This window comes from Zea mays, chromosome 1, assembly GCF_902167145.1.
Source record: "Zea mays cultivar B73 chromosome 1, Zm-B73-REFERENCE-NAM-5.0, whole genome shotgun sequence".
In the NCBI taxonomy this organism is placed as follows: domain Eukaryota; kingdom Viridiplantae; phylum Streptophyta; class Magnoliopsida; order Poales; family Poaceae; genus Zea; species Zea mays.
Window position 1 is genome coordinate 229,268,419 of NC_050096.1, and position 11,257 is coordinate 229,279,675.

The 11,257-nt window shown below is 51.7% G+C and overlaps 1 protein-coding gene across 1 annotated transcript; it reads left to right on the forward strand.

The window, feature by feature from the left end:
• Positions 1–7,273: 7,273 nt before the first annotated feature.
• LOC100286253 (protein kinase domain containing protein) lies at positions 7,274–9,111 on the forward strand. Its single transcript, NM_001159140.1, is given in 2 exon segments — positions 7,274–7,795; positions 7,906–9,111. Coding segments are annotated over 2 exon segments (1,062 nt in total). The 5' UTR covers positions 7,274–7,425; the 3' UTR covers positions 8,598–9,111.
• The last annotated feature ends 2,146 nt before the right edge of the window (positions 9,112–11,257 follow it).

The following is an 11,257-nucleotide window of genomic DNA, read 5'->3' on the forward strand; positions in this document are numbered from 1 at the left end:
CCCATGATGAAATGGAATTAGGAGGCAAAGTGGCATACCATGCAAACGCGGTTCCTGTTAGTGATAATGAAAATAAACGTACGCGAAATGCCTCTGTGTCGGCCAATTCTCCCAATTGTGCTAAGAACTGGCCTATATGTTCGCGTGTGTTTTTCCCTTGATCACCCGAAAATTTTGCGAATTCGGGTATCCTGGTTCCCTGTGGGTATGGGTGGTGATCAAATCGGCTGTCATAAGGTTTCCGATATGATTGCCCCCCAGGGACCATGCTTACTCCGAGCTTATCTCGGAACGCCCCGGCTATTTCTTCCCTTACTATATCAATGGCAGCCGGTGCAAGACCACCGGCTCTCTGGTCAAACATAGGTGGGGTTGGTTGCATATTAGTATGTTGTCGTTCCCCCCATTGGTTTGAGCTACGTGGTGCATTTCCATTTGCCCTATATGGCTCATAGGTTTGATCGTTTCTTTCCGGCCTTTTAGGTGGGGCCGGAAAGCTTTCCTGGGCTCTGGATCCTGAATTAATGGGCTGGTGCATTGCATAATGTGATGGGAAGTGTTGCTGGGACGGGCGAGGATTCAGGTAATAATCCTCCTCAAAAGACTCATGCGCGGACTGTCCGGATATGTACCCGGACCGTCCGTGGTCATATGCGGACCGTCCGTCATTGTATGCGGACCGTCCGACTGGGTAGTTTGGGTTCTGTGTCATATGTGGTGGCTCGGGCGCATATCTAGGTAACTCATTAAAAATAGGCCCGACTGCTGTTGGCTCGGACGGTCCGCGCTCACGTGCGGACGGTCCGGGCATGTGCAGATCGGCTGGTTTGCTGCCGATTTGCGGTTGCTTAGGGTATGTGTCCATCGGCATCCCATAAAGGGGTTGTGACTGGTCGTGACAACCTGTAGCCGATGTGTTACGCGTGTTATCTCCTAACTCAACCTCGTGCGAAGGAAAATTTGCGGCACTAGATTTATCAAATGCACGTACTAGTCTCTTAAGATCGCTTTGCATACCCCCTATGATGTTCTGCATTTGTTCACGCTGATCTTCTACATAATTTCTAAGAGATTGCAGATCGTTGGTATTACTTACATTGGGGATATCTGGCGTGGGTTGGAGCGAAGCCGGATCCGTCGCCCGATGTCGGACGACCTTGTTGTTCCTGTCCACTTTGAAGTTGGCCAAGAACCTTGCTTTCGCCTCCTGGATCATCCGCTCCTTGTGCTCCTCGAACTGGAGCTGCTCGTCAGCCGGCAAGGTTTCCCAAGTCGGCTCTATGATGTTGCTTTGAGAAATATCAGAGCTATCCCTTAAACCGGCCATTGAGGGCCGATTTGATAAGCTTAGATACGTTTTCCACAGCGGAGTCGCCAAAAAGTATGTTGACGCTTTTTTGGAGCGTCAAATACTCAAGAAGAACCGGCGGCGGTGCTCTCTGGTCAGGCGCGGACGGTCCGCGGCCTGGGGCCGGACGGTCCCCGACCTGGCGCAGGGGCTAGGGTTTCCTGCCTGACGGCCGGACGGTCCGCGCCCTGGGGCCGGACGGTCCGCGCGTGTGCAGGGGCGGCGGCCTAGATCTCGCTCCCGGGAGGGACCCCGTCGGGGAAGAGAGATCCTAGGGGTTGTCTAGGCTCGAGCCGGCCGACCTAGACTCCTCTAATCGACGTAGAGTCGAAGAGAGACGAAGAATTGGGGATTGGAAGGCTAAACCTAAACTAGACTAGAACTACTCCTAGAATAAAATGCGAAATAGAAGTTGTATTGATTCGATTGTTGATGATTACAAATCGGCCGTAGACCTCTCTATTTATAGAGGAGGGGGGCTGGACCCTTTACACAACTGATTCCGAGCTAATCCCGCGAATATAGCTAACAACCGTAGCATAAAACTCGGAACCCTAATCTGTTCTGCGCACGCGCGGACCGTCCGGCCCACAGGCGCGGACCGTCCGGACCGCGGACCGTCCGGCCTCAGGGCCGGACAGTCCGCCGCTCAATTCTGGTTCGAACACATTGTGTTCCTTTTATGGGTAAATATTTGGAGAGCGATTGAGTGATGATAGTGTGGTGCATTGTGAGATTGAATTTGAGTAGCACTAGGTGACCGTGTTATAAGCTACTGGCATTTATTACTCTTGTAGGTTGCTACCTCCTAGACGACAGACTCCATTGAAGCCCGCAAGGAGATTGTACATCTTATGATCGCTTCCCTCTCGGGTTGATAACCTAACTGGATACTTTTACATTGACCTCCATTAGTTAAATAAATCAACTCAATTGATCATTTTGGTACCCTAGTTATATAGTGTACTATGTCTGGCCTTCATCTACGACCATAGTAGTGGAGATACACATCACAACTCGCAACAAGTTCACATAACAAATTAAAAAGAGGTAACTAAATTCACAACAATTTGTTCTACACTCTAAATGGCTTCGAACAAAGATAATATCTCAACTATGAAGTTGTACTAGATTGTATTAAAAACTTTAACTTTAGTATAGACCATGCCGACAGTCGAGACTGTTTCAAAATTTTATATTTTGAATTTCAAAGTCTTTGATCTTAAAATAACAGTTAAGGACTTTAAACAGTTAATAAAAAAAAATTATTCAACTACAATAATGCAGGTCGCAGTGAGTGCTATAGTTTCGATATAAAATGTCTAATACATATAAAAGGTGTGGATTATTTTTTTTCCTTCTTAATACTATTTTTTAGAGATGGGTATCTTAGCACTCCTACATCTGAAAATCATTTTAGCCCATCTCTGTCAAAGGCGATTTTCTGAGACGGCATCGGTCGCATTTGTTAATCAATAGAGGCGATCATCTTAGACCCCGTTTGGGATAAGTGTCCGCCTCTTGATCTTTAACTCTGATCCTCGAATCTCTGATGGACAGCCGGATTCTATTGGTGCGAATGAATAACTGCGAATGCAAGCTACACCACCTTGTTGCAGAAAGTAATCATGGTGTTCATGACGCAAGCAAAGGTGAAAGGAGGTGGCAGGTGCCATGATTTGAAGTTACGCCACGCCCACGCACGCACGCACGGCTTTTGCACGCACCGTCTCTGTTTCACGGGCAACCGGGTTCTGCTCAGGATTGTCGGATTAGGCAAGCTAAACGGGATTAGCGAGCCGAAGAATCCGTTTTAGAAACGAGGGTCGGGCTCAGCATATACTAGAAACAAGAGTCTGGCAGGGCTCTCCAAAGAAAATCAAAGAAGAGCACAGGCCTACAGCTGCACCCAATGAGAGCAGATCGCAACGCTGCTGTTGCAATCAGCGCCGATCGGACCCCATTATCTGAAGGACTACTAGTTTGTTTGTTTGTTTGTTTTACAGGTTGCTCCGTCGCTGCAGAGCTCTGTTGCAGCTTTACGACACGGTTTTGTTCAGTTGCGACTTGGGACCTTCTTCCTCGCAATTATGTATGTAATCATTGCCTAAATTTGCACTACATGTATAACAAAACTATTTATTTATTTATTTATTTATTTATTTATTTATTTATTTATTTATTATAGTATAATACACTGTAGGTCCTGTCTGAATGCCCGATTGTCTCATTCTCTCGAGGGCTCCCACACTCCAGTCGCGCAGAGGCAGAATGCAGGTGGTAGGTACACGTCGCAAGCCCCCGAACGCTCCTCGCGCTTGCTTCACGTCCCCCCGTTCAGCCGTTCTCACTTCTCAGAAACAAATACAGCAGCCACACGCCCACACCCACACGTCGTCGTCCGTCGCTCTGATCCTCCGGTCTCCGGAGACATAAATTCGCGTGATTCAGAAACGTGATGGAACTTGGAGCCCCATTACGTTATACGCGTTAGGACGTCGTCTTCTACGACGGGACCGGCCGCCGGCCGCTGCACCTGTACAACTCGCCATGGACGTCAATGCAATCCATATCCTGACGTGAACCGCGCGCGATTCACCAGTGCGTGCTCCGTGCGGTGATACGTTCTGTAGGCCTGGAAACCGACGGACGATTCAACGACGAGCGTGCCTGCCTGCTCGTGTCCTAATAAAAAAAAGGTAAACGCCTCGTTTTTTTTCCCGGTGGCACAGGGTAGGACACCTATCATCCCATTCTCCGCAACTCGAGTCCTCCATGGCATTGGCACTGTTCTTGCAGCCAGCTGTTTCAAACTAAAACCACTGGGACCTCAGGCCTATGCGAGTTTAATTACTACTAGTCTACTACCACAGGCTGAGAGCGTCCTTTTGGCTGTTGCTCTGATGAAACATTTTGTTCGGCTATCTGGTGTTGAGAGGTGAGGCGTCCGAGTCAGCTGCCGCCTGCCAAATGATTGCGTCCTGGCCTACACTACACAGTCCCTGTGCCTGACGACATCGGCGCAGCGACCTCCTGCTCGCGCCGTACGAGCCGGCCTTGATTTCAGCAATCAGCAGCAGCAGAAGCCGGCCGTACGCCCCGTTCCCTCCCCTGGAAGAAGCAAAACGAAAGTGGCCGACGAGACGCGTGCAGTGCAGGACCCCGATAGGTGGCGCGTCACACCGAGATAGCTCGCGCGCGCCGCCTGCTTCCCGGCCGCCCTCCCGCCGACGCACCGCCAAACCTCCGAGGGGCCCGGCCCAGATTGGTGATTGGTCCCCCCCCAATCGAATGGATGCCGAGTCACCTCACCAGTCATCAGCTCATCTCAGTGTCCACCTCTCCACCATCCTGTGCAAGAGTCTCACTGCTTGCTTCCGTTTTTTTACATCAGCTGTGTGTGCGCGCGCGCGCGAAAACCGCAGCGTGTTTTTCAGGTTCAGAGGCAACTTGACGAGCACGAGGAGGTACATTACACTGCACTGGCAGGCGTAGAAGCCACCCGTACTCTTTGGCTGCAGTGACATGTCACCTTATCCATGTCTTGGCTAGTTGGCTTGTTGGATTGGACCAGTCGAGATGGCGTCGCATTGCATTATCCACCCGTACTCTTGTTGGATCGGTCCGTGGCATCGAGATGGCGTCGCATTGCATTGCATTGCAAGGGAGGTTTTAGAGAGGCAGAGAGCGCTACGTTCGACCCATAAAAGCCAACCGAGCCGGCGAGCGAGAGGAGGGTGGCTTGACGCAATAATAATAATAATAATAATAATAAATCCGCCACCTTTAAAAACTCTCGTACCCAAAGCCCATGCCGCCATGTTGCGGGGCGTGTTGAAGGTTCAGTGAACGCGAACAGGCGCCCGGATTTCGTGTGAAGGTTCAGGAATCCGATGCGTCTCTCTGTGTGTGATGTGCGCGCGCCTGTGGTTCTCGTCATGCCCGTACGCGTGGGAAGTCCGCTTTGCTCTTTTCAGGGTTCTCGCGTGAAGCATGTACAGTACGTATGGCTCAACCTCAGAAGCAACCAAACAAGACGCCATTCATGAGGACGACTCACCGCTCTCGGATGCGCTGCGTCCTCCTCCCTCCAGGCTCCAGCGCGCGGGCTCCAGCTCCCGCCCGTCGCCGTCGGCCTGGACTCCTCCTTGACCATCCGCCTCCTGCTCGTCCAACCGGCCCCGGACCACGGCGCTGCGCCACCACACCAACCAAACCCATCCCCAAACAAAACCGACACGCGTCCGGACTAGGAATGGTAACGTGGGATAAAAACCCTGACGAGAATTCCGTCCCCGCTTGAATTATAATTAACCCAAACCGTATAGGTACTGCAGGCAGGAGTATACATGTCCAACGGGCCGTGCTGGACCGGCCCGGCACGGGCATGGCTGGACCCGGCACGAGGGGCGCCAGTCCAAGTCCGGCACGGTTTAGTGTCGTGTCGGGCCGGGCCGGCCCGCGGGCTGGCTGACGCAGCCTAGACCCGACACGGTTATAACACACAAAAAACAATCTAAAATTCAGAATTTAAAGATAATATTCAAATTTAGTTTAAATTCAATTAATTATATTTATAATTTTAGATACATACTTAGACAAAGAATTTTAGATACACATATAAACACATATAACAATTTCGAATACTCTTATATAATAACATATTATCAGTATTATAGCTAAAAACAGACTGACAGTTACAAAATAAGGTCCTAAAACGTGCCGTTATCGTGTCTACTAATTAATCGTGCCGGGCCCGTGCCTGCACCGCGGGCCAGAAGACTAGCCCAAGCCCGACACGGCTATCGGACCGGGCCGGCCCGGGCACGGTTCTAGTCGGGCTGGACCGTGCTCGTGCCGGGCCACGACCGTGCCGGGTCACGGGCCCACTGGCGGGCCGGTCCATTTGGACATGTCTAGGCAGGATAAATAAGAGCTCCGGTTTTTCACCTAACACTTGGCCAGTCGCCGTAACTATCGTACTAGTAGCAGTAACCATACTGGTTAAATCTCGATGTTATTTTTTCACTGCTGCGGCATGCGGTGAGCGAGCAAGCGACCGGTCATCAGGACCTTTTTTCCTGATTTGAGCTGACCAGAGCTCGGCAGCGGCAACCTGACATGTCCGCTGCCCGCTGAAGCTTCCGGCTTTTTCCGATGTATGTATGTACAAGCCCTGGAAAACGTCACCTCAAGAACCTGCCCAGCCCAGCCCAGCCCAGCCCAGCCCAGCCCAGTGCTGCTGCTGCATCGGTCACCGATCAGTGGTGGGTGCGAGACATCCTGGATCGCCAAGGAAAGGAACCACGTCCACTGTTCACGCCTCGGCTTTGCCCATATGATGCGTGCCGTCGTTATTCGTTAAGCTTCAGCTGAAACCTAATCGGCCGCAAGCTTCCACACCTACTGGAGCTGGACAGACACAGGCTCACTCCCTTGATATGTTTGTTGATCATGCATGCATACATCTAGTCGTCACACACGGTACGTGTATTGGTGTACTGGTCCAATTATACGGTCTAAACAAGTGCATAGTCTCGCTGTAATCCATGGAGCTCCACGGATAATGGAGGAATAGATTAATAACACCAATAATAATAATAATAACGAACGGTTGGTTCGATCGATGAGTCCCCGCCTAATAGCATATTTGGTGAGGCAACAATAGTACTGTCCTTGTGAGTAAGGTGGGTCCACTTGTCAGGCACCCTATCATCCCTGCCACTGCAGGTCTGCGGCGCTGCTGCATCTGCATGCCAATGACTGCATAAACAAGTTTCTCGCTTGCTTACATCATCCCCTCCACAGTTTACATCCTGTGATCCTGATAAGTTGGCACTTCACAGTTCAAACCCCCCACCAAATCTGAATCCCCCATACACCTCTCCCATATATATATCAGCCTTCCGCCCATCCCAACCCCAAGTACACAGAGAAACAAATACAGAGAGGCAGAGGCGCCATCATCTCCCTTCTTCTTCACCCACAAGCCTCTAGGTGCCTCACAAGTCCTCCTCCGCTGTCATCTCCCCTCTCCACTCCTCCCTGGTTTGTTCAAGAAACTTTCTTTGGACAAGATGGGAGTGCAGAGGTACAGGTTCTTCTGCTGCGGGTGTGGCGCCAATGCGGCGGCCGACGGCCGGGAACGCGACGAGGACGGGGGCTTCGGGGTGTCCGACGGCAAGGCCGAGAAGGGGGTCGAGGCCGGCCCGCGGGGGCTGTCGTGGGCGCAGGTTGAGGCGATGACGGGCGGGTTCACCTCGGCCGTGGTCGGCGAGGGCGGGTTCAGCACCGTGTACCTGGCGCGCCTCTCCGGCGCGCTCGCCGCCGTCAAGGTCCACCGCAGCAGCGAGCGCCTCCACCGCGTGTTCCGCCAGGAGCTCGACGCGCTCCAGCGCGTCCGGCACCCGCACATCGTCCGCCTCCTAGCCTTCTGCGACCAGCAAGGTGGGTCATCTCCTCTGCTCTGCTTTCTCGCGCTCCGCCTAGTGCGCCTTCCTTGTGCTGTGCTGAGTGCTGACGGAAGGCTCTGGCTTTTTTTTCCCCCCGAGTCGCAGACGAAGGCGTGCTGGTGCTCGAGTTCGCGGCGAACGGGAACCTGCACGAGCGGCTCCACGGCGGGGGCAAGGCCGCGGGGACGATGCCGTGGGCGCGGCGGGTGTCGGTGGCGCTGCAGGTGGCGCGCGCGCTCGAGCACCTGCACGACCGCTGCGAGCCGCAGGTGGTGCACGGCGACGTGAAGGCGTCCAACGTGCTCCTGGACGCGTCCATGTCCGCCAAGCTGTGCGACTTCGGGTCGGCGCGGATGGGGTTCTCGGCCGCCGTCCGCCCGCGCTCGTCCGCGCGCACCATGCTGGGCTCGCCAGGCTACGTCGACCCGCACTACATCCGCTCCGGCGTGGTCACCAAGAAGAGCGACGTGTACAGCTTCGGCGTCCTGCTCCTGGAGCTGCTCACGGGGATGGAGGCCTTCTGCGCGGAGGAAGGCCGGCTCCTCACTGCCGTCGTCGCGCCGCGGCTCAGGGCAGGCGACCCGCCCTGCGACGCGCGCGGGTTGGTCGACGAGAGGCTCGGCACCGCCTACGACGCCGCCGAGGCCGCCGCGGTGGCGGCGCTGGCCGCGGCCTGTGTCGGCGACAACCCCAGCCTCCGGCCGTCCATGGCCGACGTGGTGCGCACCCTGGAGCAGCGCGCGCAGGGATCCATCTCCGCCGTGGAGAGGAGATCGGACGGCCAGAGGAAGGTGTGAGCCACGAGGGCGGGGTCGTCGCGTCCTCCGAGGCGCCCAGATCTGGCTTGCCGACTTGTTAACTTGCGGTGCTGACGTGCGTGCATCGCACACGTGGCGCGCGAACATTGGTTGCTAGGAGAACAAAGCGTTGCTGGTGTGCGAGCACATCAAAAGGACGAATCAAAAAAGAAGTGGAGAAAAGCGTGGTGAAAATTGAAGAGAGAGAGAGAGAGAGAGTTGATTAGGGGAAAGGTTTGGAGGAGGTAAAAAGGCAGGGCTAATCTGTGTGCTGATGGGGGGTTTGCATCATATGTTATGTGCCAAAGCAGCATCTACTTGGGAGAGCCCAAAAAATATGGATCGTGCAGCACACGATTCTAAGATTTTGTTGATTCTTATTGGTAGTTTCTTTTGTTATTTTGGCAAAGTACATGGAGTGTTTCTTCTTTGTACCTATAATTTAGCTAGATTTCAATTTGTATTGGATTTGTTGAGAGCTTGGTTTGTTAAACCTGTGTGAATGGGGAAAAAATCGCTTCTTGAGAATGCGCCTTTGGTGAACGGCACAGTCATTGTTCAGAAATAAATTGGGCGCTGATACGATTTTATTCCGCTGTCAGAGGTCCAGCCGGACTAATAAATTGGGTGTTTGCATCAAAGCGTTCAAACCCTTAGTTTCGGGGGCACATATTCGCATCTCCTTTCTCGGGGACAACTCAAGCCGATTATAATACCAACCCATACCCTGCTATCAGTAGACGTAAGAAAACACTGCACCGTTCATTCTTGGTCAAGAAATTATATCCCTTTTCTCTCGTTTATTCTCCTAATTATATGCACGAAAGAACCGACGTGTGGCCAACAATCGGTCTCATTGTTAGAATAATAATTTTTTCATAGTAATACGTTTAGTTTGGCTCATTTCTGGTAAATTGTCGATATCGGTAAAGTTTTAAATTGAAAAAAAAAATCTAATAATGCAAGACAAATGATTAGACATTAGGAGTACGTATGGTGTTTAGCACGGCACGACGAAGTAGCCAGTTGAGAGCTTGACTTTAACAAAAACCGTTGAAAGGGACACATGTGCTCCCAGACTAGGCGCACGCAGCTCTCTCTCTCTCTCTCTCTCTCTCTCTGATCTGGCACGCATTTATTATTGGCGCGGACTGTCACAGGTCAGGCCTGGCCAACGCCACGAAAGCAGAGCTCGGAACTGTACGTTGACGTGCGAGGACAACCCGTAATCCTCACACCACACGGGAAACGCCGTGACGCCCCGGACCCCGGAGCCTCACGTCAGGGTGGTCGTGCCGGCGCTGCACAGGCAGCCAGGCATACATGGTGTGCGTCGCCGGTCGCCGGGGAGCGGTCACGTGCGGACGGGGGGAGAGCGGGCCGGGCGCGTGCGCCGCGCCGTACTGGTGGCCGGTGGCGAGTCTCTGTTGGCGATGGCGCGCCCGGACCGCCGGGGACATTGGCTCGCCATCTCTTTCGTGTTTCGGGCAGCCGCCGACGCGACAGGCATCCGCCTGATGGGTTACCGGGTTACTCTATATGACATTTTGTGAAAGCTCGGTTAGGTTAGTTCTTTTCTGTATGGGAAGTACTCGATTTTATCTTCTTGTCCATTGATTTTTTTTCTCTCGCAATTATTATATGTATCAAGATTACAAAGACGGATAAAACAAGGTTGTATTCTGTATAGAGCAGAGACAGTGGAAGACGAGAGACGACCTCTTTAAACAATTTTAAAAACTGAAAAAAAGGAGACGGTGGAAGACGAGAGACTACCTCTTTAAACAATTTTAAAACTGAAATTATAGATTTAGCATCTTAAATTATAGATTTAGGAAGTTGCTAAAACACTTTAAGAAGTAAAAAAAAATAGTGCTCCAATAGTTATGTATTTATTGGTTGCTAATTTTCAAAGTTGTCTATATCAACATGCAGAATACTAAAATTACTACAATTCTAAAACACCTTTAGGTAGAATTAGAATATAACAAAAACTTTGAAAGACTTAGCATCATCACTCATAATATTATCCAATTAAAATTTGACAATTAAACAAAGAACAAACTAATTGTACGTGGTGGAAAAACTTAGCTAAAAAACTTATAAACTTATAAGCAGAATAATTACCCACAGCTGAGCTGCGACATATCTCGTGGTTGGGCGCCGAAGAGCAAAGATCGTAAACTCTGTAATAATCACCAAATCAGACACATTGGCGTACGGGTAGATTTCTGAGATCCAAAACGAACACTGCCATGGCACCGATATGTAGATAACGACGGCACAGGTTAATTGTTGTGGTCCGAGTCCGAGGCCGATGCCCTGGCCCTGTACATATACAACCAACCAGTTCGATGGATCCGACAGTCGGGCGTGCTTTCCAGAGAGAGGCCTCGTCGAGGATCAAGTCATCAGGCTTGCTCTGAATAATTCTGCAGGTGCGTGATGTGTGCGAACTAACTATGCAGGGAGCAGTTGAGACGGTTGACACAGTACTTAGATCATCATACGGCCGGGATGCCAGAACAACTAAATTTGCTCTGGTTTCTGTACTTTGGCTCCCAAAAAAAACCAAAAAAGAAAAGAAAAGACCTGAGTAGCCTGGCTGGAATGTTGGCTGGATCATATGCTGATTACGCCTGCGCCATGACCAAAGAAAC